The 24223-nt window shown below is 53.3% G+C and overlaps 1 protein-coding gene across 1 annotated transcript; it reads right to left on the reverse strand.

Moving 5' to 3' along the window:
- Window positions 1-18102: 18102 nt before the first annotated feature.
- On the reverse strand, window positions 18103-20429 carry GPRIN2 (G protein regulated inducer of neurite outgrowth 2). Its single transcript, XM_052641346.1, has 2 exons — window positions 20196-20429; window positions 18103-19470 (listed from the first exon to the last, which is right to left on the reverse strand). Exons 1-2 carry the CDS (start codon window positions 20427-20429, stop codon window positions 18103-18105), a joined length of 1602 nt encoding a protein of 533 aa, XP_052497306.1.
- Window positions 20430-24223: the final 3794 nt, after the last annotated feature.

The raw sequence follows: 24223 nt of genomic DNA on the forward strand, positions 1-24223 counted from the left end.
TGATTTTTTATCTGGGGACATGGATGGAGCAGGCGCTCTCCGCTCCGCTGCACAAAGGGTGAGACTGCCTCTCAGGTGGGTTTGCCCCGATACCGCCTGTAGATGCTTGCCTGCCGCGGCTTCCTGCTGGTTCCAGAATAAACGATGTTTGTGTAATGTTCTCTCCTATGTTTGTGTAATGTCCCCACCCCCATCACAGACCGGAGTCTGAGTGTCCTCTCCTCCTGTCACGGCCCAGGGTATGAGTGTCACCTTCCTCCTGCCACACGCAGAACCCAGGGTATAGAGTGTCCCCTGCCTCCTGTCACGGCCTTTTGACAACACTGAAGGACCGGAAGGTCCAGCAATCCCCTCACTCCGTGTCCAGAAACAGCGTCCCATAATGACCTTTCCCCACAAATACCCAGCTGAGACTCAGGACCCCCCTTTCCTGAGTCACACAAACCCAGTCCCTCCCCAGGCTCATCAGCCAGAAGCGGACCCGCTCATTGCCAGGATCAGCAGAACACGGGCTGGATACCCATGCAGTTCCTCCCGACCCGCAGCCACTGCTCTGAGGGGCCTCCGAGCCACGTGCTGTCGGGCCACATTTCATCCAACCCCAGGTCTTCATACTTGTGTTTGCTCCTCTCCAGGGAGAAACCTCCTCTGCCCCAACTATCCAGATGCTTGCAGACCTTGTCAGGAGTTATCCCTAGTGTCCTAGTCCCCTCTCTGCAGCAAGAGCCCTCAATTTTTAAAGCCCCTCCTTTACAGTAATAGTCCCCTCGGTTATAGCACAGGCCCCGTCTATCGTCTAACACCTCTACGGTAACAGCCTCCCCTGCAGAGGAATAACCCCTTGCCATAGCCCCCTCGACAGCAACCGTCCACCCCCTAGAGTAATATTCCCCCCGCTGTCATCGTCTCTCGCTCCGCTCCCGCTCTCCCAACCCCCACACGGCAGTAGGCCCCCTCTGACGTCATAGCTCCGCTCTGCGGCATCAGCGCTCCTCTGCCGTCAGTGTCCCCACTCTATAATAATAGTCCCCCCCCAAGGCTATAATGCTCCTCTATTAACACAGTCCCCCTCGGCAGTGACAGTCCCCCTCGGCAGGGAGAGACCTCCATGCACTGTACAGCGCCCCTCTGCAGCAAAAGTCCTCCGCCATGGAAATAGTCCCCTTTCCTTCATAAGAGTCCTCTGCCGCAGTGATCCCCTCTGTGCACCGGCCGTGCCCCTCTACACCAGTGGACCTCCATCCACCCTAACAGTCGCACCTCTACCCTACTAGTCCTCTCTCAATAGTAACAGTCCTCCTCTAGCGTGACAGGCCCCCTCTAAAGAGCGGTTCAGACTCTTCTACGGAATAGCCCCCTCTATTGTAACAGCTCCTGCGTTACGCGCCTCCCTCACTGTTAATGCCCCCTGTACCTGTTAGTAATGTGCCCCCACGACAGTAGCTCAGTTCAGTCGCTCAGTCGTATCCAACTCTTTGGGACCCCATGGACTGCAGCGTGCCGGGCCTCCGGTCCATCACCAACTCCCGGAGTTCACTCAAACTCACGTCCATCGAGTCGGTGATGCCATCCAGCCACCCCATCCTCTGTCATCCCCTTCCCCCACCACCTCCACTCTTTCCCAGAATCACAGTCTTTTGAAATGAGTCAGCTCTTCACATCAGGTGGCCGGAGTACTGGAGTTTCAGCTTCAGCACCGGGGCAGGGTGGCCCCCCTTTATTGTAGACTCCCCTCTCCACAACAATGCCTCCCCACACTGTTATAGACCCCACTTATTGTCCTGCTCCCCCCTCTATCATGTGAGTCACCTCTCTCCAACGATACTGCCCCTTGTACAGATACAGCGGTCCCTCTCCAGGAAGAATCCCCGCCCCCGTGAGCACACTCGCATCCTCTTGTAACGGTCCCCCTGCCTCCTTGTAATAATTCTTTTGAAATAAAAGTTTCCTTTCTAAGCTGCATTTGACTTTATGTTATAGGCCTCAAGAGACTACAAGGTGACATACAGCAAAACGCACATTGGAGGGCCCGGCACGGGCTGTGTAGCAGCGTCTGTGTCCCCGCCGTGCAGGGCACCTTCTGGGGAGCCTGTGTCACCATCGTGGGGACGCTGGTGTCTGTCATCACTGGGGGTCCTGTGTGTGTCTGTGTCCTCATCACAGAGAAGGAGACCTCTCCCTGAACACAAGCCCCCCGACACTAAGAGAGTCCTGTCTGCGCCTGACCCCATGTCTCCAGGCTTCTTCCCCTGACTCAGGGCACCTGAGCACTAAGTGTCCCAGCCCCTCCTGGCCCCTCCTGGCCCCTCCTGGCCCACGTCCCCAGACCCTGCTGCATCTGCAGGTCACTTCGTAACAAGTCCCTCATCCTCCCCTTGCTGCCACTTGACAAGGTCGTGAGTTTGTCCACGGTGGGAGGAAACTCACCCCACCCCACAGACGCCGATCATGCGCTTGCCAGGCACTCGCCTCCTCCCAGGCACACAGCGTGGGCCACCCACCCTTTCCCTTGCCCACGGACCCCAACCCTCTGGTTTCCAAGTGCAGATTCAGCTGTGCTCTGCACTAGCACAAACCCAGAACCTCCCAGGCAATACCCACTCCCCAGGTACAACCCCAACCTCAGTCCCTCAGACAGCAACCCTGGGGGTAAGCTGGGTGCACCTGCGTGCCCCGACCCCTTCCCCACTGAGCACTTCCTCGGCTGAATCCACTTCATCCTTTGCCTTCTCAGTCTACATGGGGCTCACGTGAGCACCAGGAGCTGCTGCTGCTGCTGCTAAGTCGCTTCAGTCGTGTCCAACTCTGTGCGACCCCATAAACAGCAGCCCACTAGGCTCCTCTGTCCCTGGGATTCTCCAGGCAAGAATACTGGAGAGGGTTGCCATTTCCTTCTCCAATGCATGAAAGTAAAAAGTGAAAGGGAAGTTGCTCAATCGTGTCCGACTCTTAGTGACCCCATGGACTGCAGCCTACCAGGCTCCTCCGTCCATGGGATTCTCCAGGCAAGAGTACTGGAGTGGGGTGCCATTGCCTTCTCCAGAGCACCAGGAGAAGCTTTACCAAAATGCAGCAGGTTCAAGAGACTGGTTCTAGTCCCACTGACCTGCCTTAATGGCTAGGTGGTGTCTGAGCTGCCCACTGTGACTTTGCAGGAACGCTTCTTCCATCTCCACACGCATGTATACGTGGCGACTGGTACAAAGGAGACACTCAGGAAGTAGTTCTCAGGTGAAGGGACCGATGGACATACAGACAGTGGCAAACCCACCCAATATTCCAGTCCCTTCCTCACCCAGACATCTGAATGCTCACCAGGACCCACGAATGCTCAGCAGGCTCCCAGTGCTCATCAGGCCACCCAAACATTCACTAGCCCCCCAAATGCTCACCCACACCACCTGTCCCAGTGGTCCCGCAGCATAATGAGACTTCAGCCAGCAAGCTCTTCCCTGACCCTGACCTGGCCTGCAGACTGGTGAGCGGCACGGGAGAAGGTGGATTTGTTACAGCTCCTGTGAGCTGCGGTCCAGGGACTTCTGTGGGCTCAGTGCTCTGACCCAGCGGGGCTCCCCCACTTCGTGCTGGGATCACAGGAGCCTGTGAGTGGGTCCTTCCCTCCTGCACCCCCTTCTGCCCCTCCAAGCCCCTGAGCCCCAAGAAGGAGGAAGCCAGGGCCAAAGGGGAGCGCAGCCCTACCCCATCTGCCGCCCCTGAATTCAGAGCAGCAGGTGGTGACTCGCTGAGTCACCGAGTCCAGCAGACTTTCCTGCTGCAGCCCCAGCCTCCTCTCTCGGTCTCTCCCCGTGGAAGCCTCAGGCACTGCCTTAAATACCCTGGGCCATGATTAGATGTACAACACCTACTCCTGTGAGGGTGTGGGCAGGGCTCTGCCTCACAGAGCTGACCTTCCCCAAGCCCAGCTCAGGCAGCAACACCCCTCCAACTCCAAATAGGACCCCACTGTAGAGACAACACTGCCCAGCTAGACGTCCGCAGATCCTCATGGCAGTCTCGCAGCAACCAGACCCTCAAGGGGACATGAGGACATTCTAAGTGTGACCTCAGGGTCCAGTGGAAGATGTGATGTGAGGATGTCCTGGGTGTGACCACTTGGATAAAGTATCAGGTCCCAGGCCCCAGGGGACCAATCCTGGTGATGGGGGGCTTCCAGGAAACTCCCCTACCCAACTTCCCCACTCCTGCACTCTTCCCTGCAAGGAACCATTCCCCACATTTGCCTCCCACATTTGCCTCCCACATTGAAGACCCCAATGGGACAGGCTGGCGGGTTGCCAGGATGGGGCCAAGGAATGGACTGGGGTCTCCAGGTATCAAGGGGCTGCCTAGCCTAGCACGCCTGCAACACGCCTGGCCCACAGGGCTTGAACGCACAGGAGATGCAAGGTCCCCACTTCCTCCCAGGCTTGGTGTGCTTCCACCCAGCCAGTGGCCTAGGTAGAGAAGCCAGGCCAGAGGGAGGCTGGCCCCAGAAATCCCTGCAGTGACCTGCCCTCTTGTGTACAGTCAGCTCCCAGAGACTCTAGGAGGGAAAAGACCCTGCCCATGCCATCCCCACCCCGTAACTCTGTCCTGCCCCTGGGCTGCTGTTGCGCTGCTCGAGAATGAGAGCCACAGCTCCAGCATCTGTGCTCGGCACTGTAGAGCTGTGTCTGACAGAAAGGAAGGGCTGGGGAGGGGAAGAGTGGGAGAGAAAAGGAAGGGAAAGGCCTGGAGGGAAGGGCAGGGACTTCACAGGTGCATTAAAAGGCAGTGGTCACTGAACACAATGGGCGCTCCTGGAAGGGATCTGGAACAAAAAGGACATCAAAATGAGACCTGGGGACCACTGAATAAAGCCTACAGGTTAGTTAGTCTTGTACCAGGGTTAATTTCTGAGCTTTTGATAAATACACCATGGCTCTATGCTGGATGAGGTGTATACAAGAACTCTCTAGACTCTTTGCAATGAATCTATAAATCTATTATCTTAAAAATTGAAACTTAAAAAAATAAATAAATAAAAAGCAGTGGCCGCAGCAGAAAGGGTGCCTGAGGGAGTCAGAAGTCTCTTGCAGTCCTCCATGCCATGGTCCATGTCAGTCTCAGAGCTGGGCTGTCCCAGGCAGGAAGTGGAGCAGGGGCCCAGAGAAGCCTGGCTTTGGAGGCAGAGCACTCTGGGTTGTCGTGTGGGGGTGCAGCTCAGCATCTTTGCATGCTCACCCAGCTACTCACCTACCCTACTTTGCTTCCTCTTTTGCCCAGAGCTGGACCAAGGATGCCCAAGGGGCCCTGGACAGGGAGGATGCTCCACAGAGCTCTCACCTCTGCATCTCTGGGGCCCACTTCCTTGCACACAGGGGAAGCTCCATGAGTGCTTGACAACGAAAGCTGAGCGAGGGGGGCAGCCTTTGCCCTTCTTATGTCATCCACTAAAACAGAATGTGGGGGAGCCCCACAACCACTGACTGTGGGTACAGAAGTCAAGGACCCCTGCAGGCTGGCTTGGCCAGGATGCTTGTGCCCCATCCTCACCCCAACCCCCACCAACAGCACCAGTGGAGCAGGGACAAGGCCAGAAGCCTTCGACTGGGTCAGTGATGGAAGCAGCATGGAGATGTCAGAGGAGGCTGCAGTGCCAACAAGGAGCTGAAGGAAAACACTTTCTTCCTCTAGGCCTTGGTCCCTAAGGTCGGCTCAGGGAGGATGACCAGCCCAGCACCTGTGTTGTGTGCTGGGACATACTCCCAGGGACAGCCACTGCTGTAGTACCGTAGAAGGCAGCCCCATAAAGGTTGAGAGGGTCAGGATATCCAGTGCCAGCAAGAATGGACTTTCATATACACTGTGGTCTTTTGGTAATAAAGGTATGTCACTGTAGGTTCATCAATCGTCACAAATGTACCATTCTGGGGGAGGATGTCGATATGGGGGAGGCTGTGCACGTGCGGGAACAGGAAGCAAGTGGGGAAACTCTGGACCTTCCTCTCAATTTTGCTGTGAACCTAAAACTGCTCTGAAAAAGGTGTCTAATGTAAACAAATTATTAGGTTGGTACAAAATTAACTGCAATTTCAGACTGTGATTTTCAAACCATTCTTAAGCTCAAACACATCTTTATTAATCAAAATAGGAACCATTACAGTCAACACATTTTTGCCAATGAGAAATTATTTCCAGGGCATAAAAACCCGTGCTTTGGGATTCAACAAACTCTTAGAAAGCATTTTATGTCTCCTGCAGATTGTGGAAGTGTTTTCCCTGCAAAAAGTTGTCAAGAGATCCTTGAAGAAGTGGGAGTCAATAGGCGGGAGGTCAGATGGATGAGGCGAAACTTTGTAGCCCAATTTGTTCAACTTTTGAAGCATTGGTTATGTGACGTGCGGTTAAGTGTTGGGTTAAGTGTTGTCGTGGAGAAGAACTGGGCCCTTTCTGCTGACCAGTGCCGGCTGACAGCATTGAAGTTTTCAGTGCATCTCATCAATTTGCTGAGCACACTTCTCATATGCAATGGTTTCACTGGGATTCAGAAAGCTATAGTGGATCAGACCAGCAGCAGACCCCCAAAACAGTGACTATGAGCATTTTTTGGTACAAGTTTGGCTACAGGAAGTACTTTGGAACTTCTCAGTCCAACCACTGAGCTGGTCGTCACCAGTTGTCATATCAAATCCACATTTTGTCTCACGTCACAATTTGATAGAGAAATAGTCCATCTTTGTTGCATAGAATAAGAGGACGCTTCAAAACAATTATTTTTTTTTCAGTCACCTCATGAGGCACCCACTTACCAAGCTTTTTTGCCTTTCCAATTTGCTTCAAATGCCAAACAACTATAGAAAGGTCAATGTTGAATTCTTCAACAACTTCTCGTGTAGTTGTAAGAGGATCAGCTTCCATGACGGTTTTCAACTGGTTGTTGTCAACTTCCAGTGGCTCACCACTACACTCCTCATCTTCAAGGCTCTCATCTCCTTTGCAAAACTTCTTGAGCCACCACTGCACTGTACGTTCATTGGCAGTTCCTGGGCCAAATGCATTGCTGATGTTCTGAGTTCTCTCTGCTGACTTATGACCCATTTTGAACTCGAATTAAAAAAAAAATACTCAAATTTGCTTTTTGCCTAACATCACTTCTATAATCTAAAATAAATAGAAAATAAATGGCAAGTAATGTCATTAGCAAAAAAATATAAAGAGAGAAATACACATTAAAATGATATATAACATAATCACATTTATTTTTAAATGTATTCCAATATCCAACAGCAAAGTTCAACAATGGAAAACCACAATTACTTTTGTACCAACCTGATGGGAGAGTTGGACTGTGAAGAAAGCTGAACCCTGAAGAACTGATGCTTTTGAACTGTGGTGTTGGAGAAGACTCCTGAGAGTCCCTTGGACTGCAAGGAGATCCTACCAGTCCATTCTGAAGGAGATCAGCCCTGAGTGTTCTTTGGAGGGAATGATGCTAAAGCTGAAGCTCCAATACTTTGGCCACCTCATGCGAAGAGTTGACTCATTGGAAAAGACTCTGATGCTGGGAGGGATTGGGGGCAGGAGAAGAAGGGGACGACAGAGGATGAGATGGCTGGATGGCATCACGGACTCGATGGACGTGAGTCTGAGTGAACTCCGGGAGTTGGTGATGGACAGGGAGGCCTGGCGTGCTGCGATTCATGGGGTCGCAAAGAGTCGGACACGACTGAGCGACTGAACTGAACTGAATACTTGTAACATATATGTAAAGAACCATGTTATTAATATAAAAGGAGTTCTAACAAATCAAGAAGAAGAAGAATCCAACACAAATGGAATATAGACATACACAAGCAGATCATAAACAGATTCAGGTGGTCTGTAAGTAGATAACAGTAACACCTACAACATTTACTCAGCCCTAATTTTGAGCTAGGAATTATGCTAGCACTTTACATGTGTGATGTCATTAAATCCTGAAATCCAACTAGTAAGGTCATTTTCATACCCCCATTTAACAGGGGAAGAAACTGAAATCATGGGGCTCAGCAACTCACCCAACATCACACAACTTCCGAGGACCAAACAGGAATTCTCATCTAGGCGGTCTGGTTAAACAGAATCTTACTCATAGTAAAAGAATTGCAAATCGAAATAAGCATTATCATTTTTCACTTATCAAATTAGCCACAACATTAGTTTGATAAGACTCAAACATTGGTATAAGTCTGAGAAAATAAGAATTTTCATGTATTAATGTGCAATCTTTTTGAAGACCAATTTGCCAATTATAGAGATATTTTATATGCACCACCAGTTGAAAATTTTATTCTTATGTATGTACACAAAACTGTACATATAATGATATTTATTTTTACATGTTTTTAATGTCAAAAAATATAGGAAATAACATATTCCAGCAGAAAGGACTAGTTTAATTATTTTTAAAAAAGCAATTACATTCTGTGTAATACAATATATCCACAAAAAAGAAAGCAGAATCTATATATGGCAACATTATATCTGCAAGATACATTAATTTTTAAAAATAAATGCACAATAGTGTCTAAATTGACCTAATTTATACAAAGTGTTTAGAAATCTGAGTTTATGATTACAGAGGAAGTTTCCTGGTGGGAACTGCGGGAACTGCCCAGTGGGGAGCAAGGCAAATTTCACTCTACACTTTACACTATTTAAAATTCTTATTATGAACACATACAGTGTTGCAAAACGAAAAGTCAAGGTCAGTACTGTTTGAGATTCTTACCGTAAATATGTATTCCTTTCATTTTAAAAAGGCAAAAAAATAGGCTTAGAGTCACACAGACTGGAGTTTGAATGCCAGTTTCTCATTTCCTGGTCATAAAACAGGTACTTGACCTCTCCGAATCTCGGTTGTCATGGGAATTGGGGCAAATTGTGAGAGGTAAATAAGGTATGCAGAATATCATCCCTGCATCTGCCATTTCCTTGGTGTCGCAGTGTGGTAGCCACGATTATCATCCCTTCATTCACTGACAGGCTATAAAAAGGTGATTATTTTTTCCAATTGGTTAACTGTGTGTACCAATGATTTCTTGGGGCAGATTGTAGGTCCCGTGTTTATTACGAGAATGCGGTGCCTGGGAGGGCTGCAGCCCTCCGTGACCATGAAGACAGCCTTTGCCCAGACCCTGAGGATGGCCGAGCACAGTTACGGAGAGACTCTGAATCCCTGATGTCTTCACTGAACCGCTGAGCCTTCTCGAGAACAACGACCTCCTGGATTCTTAAGTGAAATAATTAAGTGAGAAATTGAACATTCTCATCCTTTAGGTAACTTTTGGTCCATAATTCAGTTATTGGCAATTAAAGCAGTTCTCGAGGATCAGAGAAAACCACATTTCAAAAAGACACGCAACTGCCGTGCTCACGCAGCCCTGTTTACAATAGGTAGGACATGGAAGCAACCGAAGTGTCGGCCAACAGGAAGAGAGATCAAGATGTGGTGTCTGCAGACGACAGAACAGCACTCAGTCAGAAAAAGATTGTGTCATTTGCAGAGACATGGGTGGACCTAGAGACTGTCCTACAGAGTGAAGTTAAGTCAGGGGAAAGCAAATGTCGTATGTTAAAGTATATACTCAAATAGGGCCTCTGAGACAATCTAGAAGGGTGAGATGGGGAGGGAGATGGAAGAGAGATGTGAGAGGGAGGGGACATGGGCGTACCTATGGCTGAGTCTTATTGATGTTAGAAAACAACAAAATTCTGTAAAGCAATTATCCTTCCATTTAAAAAAATTAATTAAAAAAAATAAAGTATATATGTGGAATCTAGAAAAACAGTATAGATGATCTTATTTGTGAAACAGACATGACACAGAGAAGAAATATATGGATGCCAGTGGGGCAAGGCGGGGGGAGAATGGGATGGATTGGGGTGTTGGGAGTGACAGATACACACACCACTGTGCATAAAGCAGATGCTACTGTCAAGCACAGGGAGCTCCCCTCCGTGCTCTGCAGTGACCTGAGTGGAAAGTGAAAGTGTGAGTCACTCAGTCGTGTCTGACTCTTTGGGACCCCATGGACTGTTGCTCACCAGGCTCCTCTGTCCATAGAATTCCCCAGGCAAGAATTCCGGAGAGCGTAGTCATTCCCTCCTCCAGGGGATCTTCCTGACCCAGTATGGTCTCCCATACTGCAGGCACCTCTGAGCCACCCGGGAAGCCTGAGCTGAGTGGGAAGGAAATCCCGAAAAGAGGGGGTATGTGTATACAGAAGGCTGATTCGCTCTGCTGTGCAGCAGAGACTGACAGTGTAAAGCAACCATCGTGCGTGAGTGAAGCCGCTCAGTCGTGTCCAACTCTTTGCAACCCCATGGCCTGCAGCCTACCAGGCTCCTCCATCTATGGGATTTTCCAGGCAACAATACTGAAGAGGGGTTGCCATGTCCTTCTCCAGGAGATCTTCCCGACCTAGGGATTGAACCCAGGCCTCCCACATTGTAGGCAGACAGATGCAACCATATTCCAACTTAAAAATGATGTCCTCAAGGAGAGACCGCCATAGGGAGGCTTTCTGAGCTTGGAATGAGAGAGAAGGGCTTGCCCTGGGCACAGCCACTCCCTCTCCCTCCAACTGGTGCAAGCTCTCCTCTTGCTTTGGTCCCAGACACATCCCTCAGCCACACTTCAGTTGAGAGGCTCCATCCGGTCTTCCTGCCTGACAGGCTGCAAAGACCAGGCTCTGCCTCCAACCTCTCTTGGCTGCCATCACCGCTGGCATACCCAGCTGGCCCTGGGCACCAGACGGAGCGGTGGAAACCATGCCAGGCAGGAAGTGGCAGGGGAAAGACCCCAACCTAAGCCCTCACTGCAGTGGACTTTAGGCTCCAGTTGCTGTGAGTCACCTCTAGCCTGGGGCCCCCTCCTCAAGCCCACTGTCCCCTGTACTCCCTCCGTCAGACAGGGTCAGAGCCCCAAGAGGGAGGCACACTCCTGGCTGTCCACACCTGCTCTCTCCATGGCCCGGGAAGAGGACTCTCATGGACTGGGGCCACAGGGCACATTTAGAAACTCTGGGTAAAGGTAAAGACAGAAGGGTTGCAAAATAAGGCTCCTACACCCAGCCCCCTGGACGGGTAAAACACATTCGGAGTCAAAGGTGTGAGTACACTAAAGCGGTCTTCTGTCTCAAAAGCCGAAATTGCCCCGCCACCCCCGCTTCCGCCTCCCCCTCCCTGTCTCGCGCCTGCCCCTCACCTGCACGCCTCACTGCACCCGGCCCTGCCTGGACTCCACCCCCTCCATCTTCTCCAGCTCTTTCCTCCTCTCTGGAATCTTCCCCTCAGGTGTCCTGGTTGGCGCGGAGAATCAGGAGTGGCAGAAGGGGGAGAGACGGCAGAGGGACCGAACTTGGCAGTGACCGCCCTGCCCCCGCCCCGCCCGAGTCTCCGAACCAGGGCGGGAGGGGAAGACGGTCGGGCCAGACCTCCCGCGTGCGGGGCGGGGTTGGTGGCTCCCAACCTGCGCCCCCAGGTGCCTCTGAAAGTCGATTCTGCGGCCACCAGGGGGCGCCCGGGCTCCTCCGGCTGGCTGCGCTGCCTGGGTACCAGCCCTGCACCAAATTCCTTTGGCCAACCTGATCAGCGGCCTGGGGCCCGACGCCCAGCTCTGGGTCCCAGCCCCTCTGCAACCACAGCCGTGCAGTCCAGGGAACTGTATCAGCGCAGAGGGAGTTGGGTTGAAATCTTCTCAAGAAGTCTCTCTGAATTCCCCCAAGTCTGAAGGGAAAGAAAATCAAACGAGAGAGTCTTCCTTAAGAGACACAAACTGGGCTTACAAAAGCCACAACGTTTGCAACAAAATGGCTCCCTTGTCAACTCCCTTCCCAGACCCTGGACAGCTAAAACTGAGATGTAAACAGAAGCAGACGGCTAAAGGCAATAGGCCAAGTGGGCCTGAAAAGTGAAAGTTGCTCGGTCAGGTGTCTGACTCTTTGCAACCCCATGGACTGTAGTCCATGGAATTCTCCAGGCCAGAATACTGGACTGGGTAGCCGTTCCCTTCTCCAGGGGATCCTCAAAACCCAGGGATCGAATCCAGGTCTCCCTCATCGCAGGAGGATTCTTTACCAGCTGAGCCACAAGAGAAGCCAAGTGGGCCTGGGGTGAGAGGCCCACTCCTCCCCAGCTAGACTCTAGCACGCCACGTATAGTTCTTTGGTAAGCCATGGAAAATTCTAGCTCCAGCAGAGTCTCCCTACTTGGGCCTGACAGAGGCTTTTTCGGGGTCTCATAAGTCTTCTCAGGAGTCTCCTCCCCCTGACTCCAGCCCTGCCTCTGAGACACAAGTCCAGCTCCACACAGGAGGGAAGCAGAGACAAGACAGCATGGTGTGCCCCTCCTGAGGCCCAGGCCATGCCCCAACCTAATTACAAGCCAAGCAAGGAGAAAACATGAGAGAGAAAAGGTCTACCTGAAGCCGCACGCACCCAACTTGTCCCTTGGGTGACCTAGCCAGCCAGGGCTCCATCAGTCAGTTCAGTTCAGTGCTCAGTCGTGTCCTACTCTTTGCAACCCCATGGACTGCAGCACACCAGGCTTCCCTGTCCACCAACCCCTGGAGTTTACTCAAACTCACATCCATCGAGTCAGTGATGCCATCCAACCTTCTCATCCTCTGTCGTCCCCTTCTCCTCCCATCTTCAATCTTTCCTAGCATCAGGGTCTTTTCCAATGACTCAGTTCTTCCCATCAGGTGGCCGAAGTATTGGAGTTTCAGCTTCAGTATCAGTCCTTCCAATGAATATTCAGGACTGATTTATTTTAGGATGGACTGGTTGGATCCCCTTGCAGTCCAAGGGACTCTCAGGAGTCTTCTCCAACACCACAGTTCAAAAGCATCAATTCTTCGGCGTTCAGCTTTCTTCACAGTCCAACTCTCACATCCATACATGACTACTGGAAAAACCATAGCTTTGACTAGATGGACCTTTGTTGGCAAAGTAACGTTTCTGCTTTTTAATATGCTGTCTAGGTTGGTCATAGCTTGTCTTCCAAGGAGCAAGCATCTTTTAATTTCATGGCTGCAGTCACCATCTCCAGTGATTCTGGAGCCCCCAAAAGTAAAGTCTGACACTGTTTCCATTGTTTCCCCATCTATTTGCCATGAAGTGATGGGACCAGATGCCACAATGTTAGTTTTCTGAATGTTGAGCTTTAAGCCAACTTTTTCAGGGCCCCATAAAGGCCACCAAAACTGATGACCGACAGGGTGCCCTTCTTGCCAGACCAAAGCCTCTTCGCTCAGCCGGCAGGACCACTGGAAAGTGCTCTCTCTCTTTGAACAAAAGCAACAGAAACACCCTGGCAAAGCAGCCCCAGGCGTCCCAGCGAGGCCTCCTCCTCCAGGGAGAGGCTCAGAAGCTATTTTTCAGGCTTAAGCCATTCGGGTTTTGTCCAAAGAGAAAAAGCACAGGTGGAAAGAAGAGCCTAGAATAGTGAAAACCAGGAACGCCGTGACCCTGGCCACAAGAAGAGAGAAACTGCTGTTTGGAGCAGAAGGAATAAGGGAAGACAAAGCCTTGGCATAAAGGGAAGGAAGCAGAGGGCGAACTGGTGGGATGAATGGTGGGGAGACAGAAGGCTTCTGGGGGCAGAGAAGACATGATACAGAAAAGGAGAAAGGGAGAACTGAAATTAAAGAGAAATAGGGGATACTTTGGGCTTTCCTGGTGTCTCAGCAGCAAAGAATCCACCTGTCAATGCAGGAGACACAGGAGATACACACTCAATCCCTGGGTCAGGAAGACCCCCTGGAGAAGGAAATGGCAACCCCCTGCAGTATTCCTGCCCGGAAAACCCCATGGACAGAGGAGCCTGGCAGACTATACTCCATGGGGTGGCAAGAGTCAGATATGACTAAACAACAACAGGGCGGGGGGCGGAGTGGGGGGGGGGGTGTCAGGAAGGGGGACTCCCCGGCAGTCCAGTAGACAAGACATGCTCCCAACGCAGACAGCACAGGCTTGATTCCCGGTGAGGAAACAAAGATCATGTATGCCACCTGGCGCAATCAAAAAGATAAAAATGAAAAATAAGTAAAGAGAAACATAGGATGGGGGAGAAAGAGTACCACGGCAGCGGCTGCAGGTCCTGCAGAGCCTCCCCACTGCTCCTGGAATGGACGCTAATGAGGCACTGTGCTTCCTACGTTTATAGGATGCTGAGAAAGCATGTGGTGTCTTTTCTTAAGAAAGATGCTGGAAAATGAGAAGCTTCTGGGAAGCCTATTGTAGACTAGCAGAGAGAGGTGGGGTGGTTCTCCTTAACATGGCTCTGGGAGCCAGCATTTCAGAGGACCAGGGCCAGAATACATGTCTCCCAAGTAGGGCTCAGGGCTTCCCTGGTGGTTCAGACACTAAAGAATCTGCCTGCAATGTGGGAGACACGAGTTTGATCCCTGGGTCGGGAAGATCCCCTGGAGAAGGAAATGGCAACCCTCTCAAGTATTCCTGCCTGGAGAATTGCGTGGACGGAGGAGCCTGGTGGGCGACAGTCCATTTGGTCACAAAGAGTCAGACACGACTAAGCAGCCAACACTTTCCCTTTCAAGCATGTTTCAAAGCAGAGAGTGAAGGAGATGGACAGAGGCTCTTTAATGAAGGAGGGTTAAGGAAACGGAAAGTGGGCCTCAATCAGTCAAACTAGCAGGGCAGAAGCTCGCCCCCTACTGGTGGCTGCGGGAGCTGCACTCAGCGACAGTAGCTGTCAGCGCCAGGCACCACGTGTGGGTTCTTCATTTACTCCACGCAGCGAACCAAAGGGGGAGGCACCATTAGTACCCCCGTTTTATAGATGAGGAAGTTGAGGATCAGGGAGGTTTTAGTAACTTGCCCAAGGTCTCATAGCTATAGATGAGACCCAGGATTCAAACTCGAGTTTTACTCCACTAAACTATAGTATCCCCTCCATATCCTGTGTCAGGGCCTGTATTGGGAAGACCTCACTGGCCCACAGTAAAATAAAAATTCAATACTTCTGGGGCACAGAGACCCAATTTAGCTAACTCGGGAGGTGATGTCACAGTGAGAAAGGGCCATTCTCTGCTTTTCTCCCTGCCCCGACACTGTGATCTCAGGCCACTCACCAGTAGCCCACACTCTGGCAGGGACAGCTTCTTCCCTGGGTGAACTGGTGGTCCCTGCGGGGGTGATCGCAGACTTCGATTCGGACAGGAGATGCACGCCCTGTGTCCTGGCCAGGCCCACGGGGACAAGCATCAGGGAGCCAGGCTTCTACTATCGGGGGCCCAGGTTGCCAGGATGGACAGCCAGTGGACAGAGGGAAAATCCCTGGAGATGAGGGAAGAAGATTCCTGCCTGGATGGGGAGCTCTACGAATCTGGAGGATGTTCTATGGGACAGAATCTACCAGAACAAAATCCTTCCCTGGCAAAGTTGCGACCTCCGTTACTTTATTTCAAACTCTAAACAAAACAAATGTACACACAATGAAATCCACCACCTCCTAAAGCCAGGCCTGACGGGGTCCCAGAAAGTCTGGACAGAAACCTGGAGTCTGAGAGGAGGAGCCCTATAAAGGAAGCCAGTGGCCATGTCCTGGGACCCTCAACCACTGCCAGCCAGGCCTGCCAGGAAGTGGGGTGGCAGATTGGGCCTCCAGGTTGAATTTGGAGAAGAAGCTTCAGCTCCTCCAAGTAGACCTATCCGCAGAGGCTGTGCAGCCTGGGTTAGTGAGGCCAAGGACACTCTTTTTCCACTGTTTGGGGGTGGCAAGCTTACCTAGGGGGGCTGTTCTGTGGGCCCCAGCTACGCACAGCACCAAGGTCAGACACAGGCCAGGCTGGAGTCCAGCACCACCCTGCCAGCCTTCACCTCGGTCGTGATGAGGCAGGTGGGAGGCTGGGCTGGCCCTTCCCACTCAGGGTGCATCCCGGCCTGCCATCTTGGCATACCAGGTGTAGCATGTAGGGGTGGTATGTGGAGAATAAGGGCAGGGTGCCATGTGTAGGACAGAGGAGAAAGTCTCTTCATGAAGGGTGTCACTGGTCCCCACAAAGCCCTGGGGCATATGGCCCTTCACCTGCCCCTCCCGGGCCTCCCTCCTTGTCCCACGTGGTAGCTTCAGCTCCTTTTATTCAAACTGGAAACCGCAGCTTTCTGCAACTCCTTCTTCCCAAATCCGCCACACACTGTGTGTGAGTATGCATGCTCAGCCCCAGCTACCCACTCCATTTCCCCCTAACAGGCCCCTCCTTGGCTCCCGTACCCAAGTACCCCTCCCCTTCCCCCCGCTCAGGCTCCCGCCTCCCACTTCTTCTACACGAGTCTCCCCTCGTGGCAGCCAAAGGGACATTACTGTTCTGAAACCTGGCCCCACTCCTGCATCCACAGCTCCTATGAAGCCCCCTTCCATAGTCACACCAGGAGCTTCACAGTTGGGACCCCCTTACCAGCCTCCCAACTCGACAAACACCCCAATACAGCCTTTACCTCAATGATTCACCACAACCCGGGCAGGACAGGAACCTCCAAAGCCTCTGACCAGGCTGTTCTGCCTAGTATGCCACATCCCACTCACCCACCCGTCCAGCCTCACTGTGCCCTCAAGACCCTGCTCAGCTCTGGCCCTGTGTGAAGGTGACTTCCTACGCCAGTTCATCACCCCTCCCCTTGTGTCCCCACAGCTGGGGTTCTTGGTGCTCCCGTGCGGGGCCAGAGATGAGGACACCCTGGTGCCCACGTGTCACTCCCAAGAGTGGACTCGCCTGCCCCATTCCACACATGGAGGGATGGGCAGGCCCAGGATCCCAGGCTACATGGTGTCAAGACCCTCATGACAACCTGCTTGATCACATTTTAAAAGGGAGATAAAGTCAAGTGCCCTCCTGCACACCGCACCACCCCTTTGCCCACCCTCAGAAGCAGCTCTGATCTGCTGTCATTGTCAAGCAGGAGTGGCAGTTCACCCAGCCTCAGCTGGGAGAGAGAAAGTCACATGTTGGAATATGAAAGCCCCATGCTGGGTCTTGGGATGCATTCTGACCTGAAACCTGCCTTTCTCACCTGGTTCCTCTGGCCTGTTGTCACTACTGCTTTAAAAGTTGACCCACTGTTGCGAGTCCTTTCCACCTCGAGAGTGCTGTTTCCCTGGGGATGGGGAATATGCTGGCTGTCAGATCCTGGGTTCCTGGGTGCAGAAGGGGGCCCAGGAACAGGCCCATGTCATGGGCAGGGCTGCATGTGGGTCCTGACTCCACCTTCCCATGCCAAGTGACTCTCAGCAGGGCACTAACCTTTGCCAGACCCTAACACAATCATCTACCAGGTGGTTGGCTCCGAGAAGTACCCTGCAGCCCTCTATAATGCTCAGTACATGGTGAGCTCAACAAGGGCACAGGCAGCTTCTTCCCCAAGGAAGCCACAAAACCTGGCAATGAACATGGGCTCAATAAATTCTTGTTAACAATTGCCCTGCTCTGCCAACCACATGCTGCAGGAAAACACACCAGGCTTCAGCCAGTCCCCGGCTCCGCTCTTAGCCCACCACTGTGAGCTGTCCAACCTGGGCATGGCAGCTGCAGTCTTGCCAAATGTCTGTGGTTATGACTGTAAAACACGGTGAAGACTCAGGAAAGTGAGTTGACAAGCGTGTGGCACACAGGACGCCTCGACAATGTCAGTTCCCTTCCCTAAAGGCTTAGACAGCCCTTGCCACTTGAGACCCCACCTCTTATGTCAGGAATTTGTTGTATCTCAGCACTGCTGTGAAAATAAAGCCACAAAGAGGCCTGGGGGAAATCATGGCAGAGTTCTGAACAGAGACTGGGTAGAAGGTCAAGGGTTTTTACAGAGAAGTCAGGATCCCCCTTACACACAGTGTTGAAACTGTCCCGAAGTTCAGAGCCCGCACGTGGCTCTTGGGAATCAAGCCCTTATAAACTAGCCCCACTGCCGGGGGCAGGGAACCCCCAGGCTGCAGTCCTGTGACCTGCGGGCAGCAGGGGACAGAGGCGTGTCGGCGGGTGCCTGTGGATCCAAAGAGCACGGGGACCCCACCGCCCCGGGGCTGAGTCCACGCACCCCGGGCAGCTCCAGGGGCTGCAGCTCTTCACTCGGGGGCTGCACTGGAGCAGCCACAGCAGCTGGGGCGCCGCAGGGACTGCATGACCGCTCGAAGTGGCCCCCTCCTACCCTCAGCAGACAGGCTGTCCTCGCTGGCAGGGGCCCGCTGCAGCTGCTCAAACTGCATCTCTAGGTGCTTCTGGATGGCCACACCGAGCACCTCAGGGTCCACTGCAGCTCCATAGACCTCCCATGTCATGCCCTCAGCATCCCATCGTACGTCCCGCACAGGAGATGGCGCCACTGCCAGGCTGGACTCCAGAGTCACCTCCGGGAACAGGTGCAGGGCCACAGGGGCTTCCAGAGGCGGGCTAGTGGCCACTGCCTTGCAGACGGCCTTGGGGGCTGCTTGGACACCTGCATCCTGGGCTGACAGAGGGGAAGCCAAGACTGGGGCCAAGTCACTCGCTGAGGTCATGGTCCACATGTCCTTGGTCCTGGCACTAGGCTCCATGGCTAACCCTGTGGGACCCCAAGGGTGGGCACAGCAGTGGGAGTGCCTAGGAAGCCCCCCAGGAAACGTGCACCGGAGTTTCACCCCACGGTGAGCCTGCAGCCTAGATTCACTCACTGACGCCACTAGTTTGGGAAAGGCCAGAATCCCCGGGGCAGGCAAGCCATAGCAGCAGCTGCTGGCCCCCATCTCCCTTGTGCCACAGAGCGGGGCTGCTGGAGACAAAGCGTGGCAGGAGGTGGTGGCCGACTGGCCAGTGGCTTTGGGGCTGCTGCTGTGGGTCACTGTGCCTCCCAAGGCAGCTGGTGGCACCCACACCTGACTCTCCAGTGTCCAGGCTGAGTTTGAAGTCTTGCTCTCCGGAGCCAGGTCCCTTTCCAAGCCTGCAGGGGTCTGGCCACTCTGGCCCGAGGTGCTGCTGGGCTGCAGCCGAGCCCTATGCACAGGCGAGCTGCCCAGGGCTGAGCAGCTGAGGCTGGCCTTTTGAGCACCGCTGTGACCCCGGATCTGGGTGCTGCGAACCAGGTCCGAGTGGCTCCTCTGCATAGCGGCAGCGCTAGGGTCCCGCGGGTGACTCAGGTCACTACCGCCCACGGTGGACACGTTGCCCACAGTGCTGCTGCGCCAGTGGCCCACGGCGCTGGGCTGCAGCTGGGGGCTGGAGGCTCGTGCCTGCTCCACGCGCTCAGCCTGCTGCCCCTCCGCCTCCGGGACCTGGGCGCCAGTGCTGGCCTCACCAAGCTGGGCCTGCCATACAACACTGCTGGCTCTCTTGCGATACTCTGGCCTCTGCCCCCGGCCTTCACCCAGCAGGCTGGAAGAACTTCGGGACAGGGGCTGAGGGTGAGCACTGAGGGGTTCCGGGGCATCCGGCTCAGGACGGCTGGATCTCATGGCTGCCTGCAGGAGAGAGAGAGGGAGGGGGTGGCACTGAGCTGGGCAGCGGCATCTCTGCTGGATTCTGCTGGGGGCTCACACAGTGCAAGGCACACTGAGGGGACAGCTTCAGTCTCAGCCTGCCTGACCAGTCAGAGCCACAAGCAAAGTGATGAGAGGAGCCAGATGCTTCAAATCAAGGTCGCCACACATAGCCAGGATGGCGCTTCTAAACACCAAAACTGAGGGATCAGAACCAGCCCTAGGGTGAGACCCTAGAGGCCATCCAGAAGGCTAGTGGCTGACTCTACTGCTGGTTTATGGGGGAGGGGGAGCCAGGGGCTAGGCCAAGCCTGCTGGGGCCTGGAGGCTTGGGGCTTTGAGACAATAGCTCTTAGTCAATCAGCACAGAACTATTACAGTATTTTAATAACCAGTAAAGCTGGACTGATGGATACTTCCCTGGTTCCTCCCAGAACCATCACCATCTCACTTACTTGGACTGGAGCCTCTTTGGTACACAGTGGGGGGCAGAGAAGTCTTGGGGATGAGAAAGACATGAATACCGGGCTCACTGAAAACACCTTGGGTTCTCTCACGCTCCCTCCCCATCCTCTCTGGCCTGGCCTGGCTGGGTTGTCACGTCTCTGGGGCTCAGTCTTGGCCGCTGTGAAGGGGAAGGCGTTTCCTGGCTCCCACTGCATGCTCCAAGGACAGGAGGGCTCCCGTATCAGTCCGTTAGGACTCACTTGGCATTTGTTCACTCCTCCCGCTGCCAGCTCATGAGCACCTTCTGTGTGCCATGCTCTTGAGATCAGGCAACATGGAACTGATGCAGATCTGCTGTGCCCACCAAATGGGGTCCAATACAGGTCGCCCCCACTATCTGAAAGAAGAGTATTCCTATGAAACCTTTTCATAAGCCAAAATAGTGTAAAGAAGCAATGACCTTGTCTTGTAAAACTCTTCAAATTTCTTTCCATTACTGAAAACAGTTACTAATTAATGTAGGTCTCCCATGAAAGTGAAGTGGAATAAAGCAAACTTTTGAAAAGTAGGGAATACCTGTAACCACCAATCAGACACATGTCCTCTCTTGCCCCTGCTCCCTTCCAGCCACTCCTGTCCCTTTCTCTAGCCATACAGACTCTTCCAGACCTGCAGGTTGGGCCTGGAGAGAAAGGAAGGAGATGGTGCCTGGGAGGAAGGAACAAGGAACAGGGTGAGCAGGAAAGCAGGAGGCATATGTTCAGACCACAAGAAGGGGGCAGCAGGCTGGGGGCTGGGCAGGACCCAGAGAGAGGGAGTGGGGCCAGGGCATGAGGCAGCCTGGCCCAGGGCGAAGTCATGAACAAGGAACATCACTCTGAGACTCCCAGCCTGGCAGGACATGCTGGAGAAGCAGGGTGGGGATGGCAGGCAACAGCGGCAATTCGGGTAGTCCCAGTCCTGCCCTCCCAGCCTGTGCTGATAAGAACTGCCACGAAACCAGCCACCTGGCCAGGCGAGGAAGGCCACTGAAAGGCAGTGTGGGAGGGGCTCTCAGGAACTCAGTTTCTGTACGTTAAAACTTCCTGTTGCCCCAGAGCTCAGGAGATGGCTGGTGGCTGCTCAAGCCAATGGTGAGGCTGTTTCCAGAGCACCTGTCCCCTTAGAGTTCCAGGCTTGCTGTGAAGCCCAGTTCAGCACAGCTTTCAGCAGTGATGAAAACAGCTGCTCTGCGCTGTCCAGTATGGTTGTTACTGGTCACATGTGGCCACTGAGCTCCTGACAGATGGCTAGTGCAACTCAGCAACTGATTTGCTGATTTTGTTTTAAGTAACTGAAATTTAGGGCCTCCCAGGTGGCTCAGCAGTAAAGAATCCGCCTGCCAATGCAGGGGACGTGAGTTTCATCCCTGAGTCCAAAAGATGCCCTGGAGAGGGAAATGACAACCCACTTCAGTATTCTTGCCTGGGAAATCCCATGGACAGAGGAGCCTGGCGGGCTACAGTCCATGGGGTTGCAAGAGTCAGACACAACTTCGGGAGTAAACAACAAAATTGAAATTTAAAGGGCCACATACTGTTACTGATGACCATGCAGCTCTAAGACACATGGTACCAGCCTGGGCAGCAGTCTCCTGTCCTAGCTGCTCCTTGGGGTTGAAGCCAGACTGGTCCCTGGAAGAGTCAGGAAAATGATGAATAGACAAGAAAAGACTATGGCCCAGGCCCTGCTCTCCGGCTCTAAGGTGGACATATAAAGACAGAAGGTCAACAAAGCCAATAACAACCACGGTGATGATAACAAGAACAGCAGCTCCAAGTGCCCAGCCACCCACCATGTGGCAGGCATGTGCCGTCTCCTTTCCAGCACTCTTTGTGAGAGTAAGAGCAATCTCAGGAGATAAGTCATCTTCTCCATTCTACAGAAGAGGAAACCAAAGCTCAGAGAGGTTTAGTGACTTGCTCAAGGGCACACAGCTGGTAAGTGGTTAAGCCAGGAATCAAACTCAGGAGTGCCTGAGGTTCTCTGTGCTCCCTCTTGAGAATGGGGCAGACCTCCGTCCTGGACACTACCACTCTTCCACGGGCATCCCTTTTTATTTAGTGTTGCCATGACTCAACTGGAGTCCCAGCACCCAACACATGGGTACCCAGTGGTACCCATGACATGCCAGTGAAACAAGTGAACAAGTAAGAGCAAAGCCTGGATGCCCATTCACCCTACCTGCTTCTAGCAGCTCTGTAGGCAGCCGAGACTCAGAAAGGCAGAAGGAGACCTGCTGGCTAGGAAGGCTGTGGTCACAGATGGGCCCTGGCAGGCGGACAACCAGTGAGCCCCAAGCCCAAGAACCCGAAGGAAGTCCTATCTGGACAGCCCACACAGCCTCTGACTGAACCCCACCTACCCTGGAGGAGGGCCAGAAAAAGCCAGACCTTGGTCTCCTTGACGAAACAAGCCAAGGCTGGGGGCACACACAGTCTCCGCCAGGAGCTGGCGAGAAGCTGCCAGTGCAGGTACTGCGGCATCTGCCTCACCAGGTGACTGCCTGATGCTCAGGGCTGGCCGTCACTCAGAGTGAAAGTAGTGACCACAAAGACCCCAGGGGAGTGGGAGGTTAAATTTCTTGTTAGTTTCCTTCCTTAGCCCACCTCCACAAATGGCAGGTGACAATCTGAGATCTGGAACAGCTCAGAAATGTCAAAGAACCCACCACTGAACCCCAGCTGGCCTTCCCAGGCTGATAGAGGGAAGAGCTTCAGGGGAGTTGCATCGAGGTACGCTAGCGAAAGAAGGTTTTTCACACCCCGCCTACCACCAAGAATAGAGGCCTCCCAGGAAGCAATAGAGCTGATCAGATGAACTTCGGAGCCAGGGACGAACAAGTGAAGCAAAGGGGTATACTTCCAATCCAGGCTCTTGCCCTTCCTACGTATGCACACTCAGGTAGACCCCTAACCTCTTTGAGCCTCAGTTTCCCCAATCTGCAATTCGGAAATAAATCCCCACTCTGCAGGGCTGTTGTGAAGACATAATGTGATGGCATATGGACTGCCTGGAACAGTGATTGTTAATAATCTTACCTTTCTTCCTCCCAGCAAGAGTGACTTGTGCTCAAGGTATCACAGGACTAGTACTTGGAAGTGGGGGTAGGAGTAGAAAGGTGGCTTTTAGGAAGCCATTTAGATTATAGGGCAGCTTGGTTTGCTTCTTAATCTTCCTAGGATGGTGATAGTCACCACCAATGCTCCCAATGTCTCCATCATCTCAGTTTCCAAGTCTATTCTAAACCTCAGCTTGGGAGAATATGTATACGTACACTCATACATGCATGCATACGGACACAAACACACTCCTCAAATGTTGAGATGTGAACTTACCTCTTAGGGACCAGGTAGGGACATACACCACCCAAACCCCTCCTCGTATAGTAAGGGGCGTGGCAACCTCCAGTAGGTGGTCTGATCCATCCCAGCAAAGGAGGGCCTGACAGGACTGACAGGGCCAAAGCTGGGGAAAGCAGCAGGGAGCATTCCTGAGCTACTGACAAGTGTGTGGAGGCACAAACCCTGCGCTTCACAGAGGATGAAGGAGTCTTAAGAACAAAGCACCCACGTCACAAGCTGTGCCAGGAAAGGGTTCTGGGGAACAGTGGGGCAGAGGTCCCAGACCCAGCTCTGCTCACCACAGAGAGGCCTAGATCCCACCAGGCAAGAGATTCCTCCCCTGAGGAGGATTTACCCATACGTCCCAAGAGGAACCGGAGATGAAAAGGGTCAGCCTCCTGGCCCAGCTGCCCCAAACCTGAAGCAGCCCAGGTGGCTGGTGTGTTCCTACCTGCGTGGCCATGGGCTCCCATGAACCAGTATAGGCCCACACCACACCCATGGACCCATCGGGGCCGACACATAGGCCCGTTTGTTGTGTGAGCCTGCAGGAAACAGCACCCACCAGCTGCACTCTGCGCACCAGACCGACAGGCCGCGTCCAGCTGAGGGCCAAAGGCCTGAACACACCGCAAGGTACACTCTCCCCTAGGGCAAGGGGCCCTGTCCTGCCTTCCCACACAAAGCCCACCTGGACTCCGGAGAAGGTCTTCAACACGACCCCCAAGCAGGGCTCCAGACCTTCCCAGCAGCAAAGACTGCGACTGGAGGAAGAGGGGGCTGCGGGGTAGGCGGGCAGGGATGGAGGGCAGGAGGAGCGAGAGTGAAGGGAGGGCGGGGGCTGGGGGCGGTGGGAGGAGAGTGGATGAGGGGTGGGGATAGAAAAGGAAAGAGGAAGGAAGGGG

This window comes from Budorcas taxicolor, chromosome 5, assembly GCF_023091745.1.
Source record: "Budorcas taxicolor isolate Tak-1 chromosome 5, Takin1.1, whole genome shotgun sequence".
Taxonomy (NCBI): Eukaryota; Metazoa; Chordata; class Mammalia; order Artiodactyla; family Bovidae; genus Budorcas; species Budorcas taxicolor.

Coding starts and splice junctions, on each gene's coding strand:
- GPRIN2 (XM_052641346.1), bottom strand. CDS start 20,429: ATGGAAAGAAATTTGAAGAGTTTTACAAGACAAGGTCATTGCTTCTTT. Junction 19,471..20,195: donor GAGGAGTGAACAAATGCCAA/GTGAGTCCTAAC, acceptor TCTCTCCTGCAG/GCAGCCATGAGATCCAGCCG.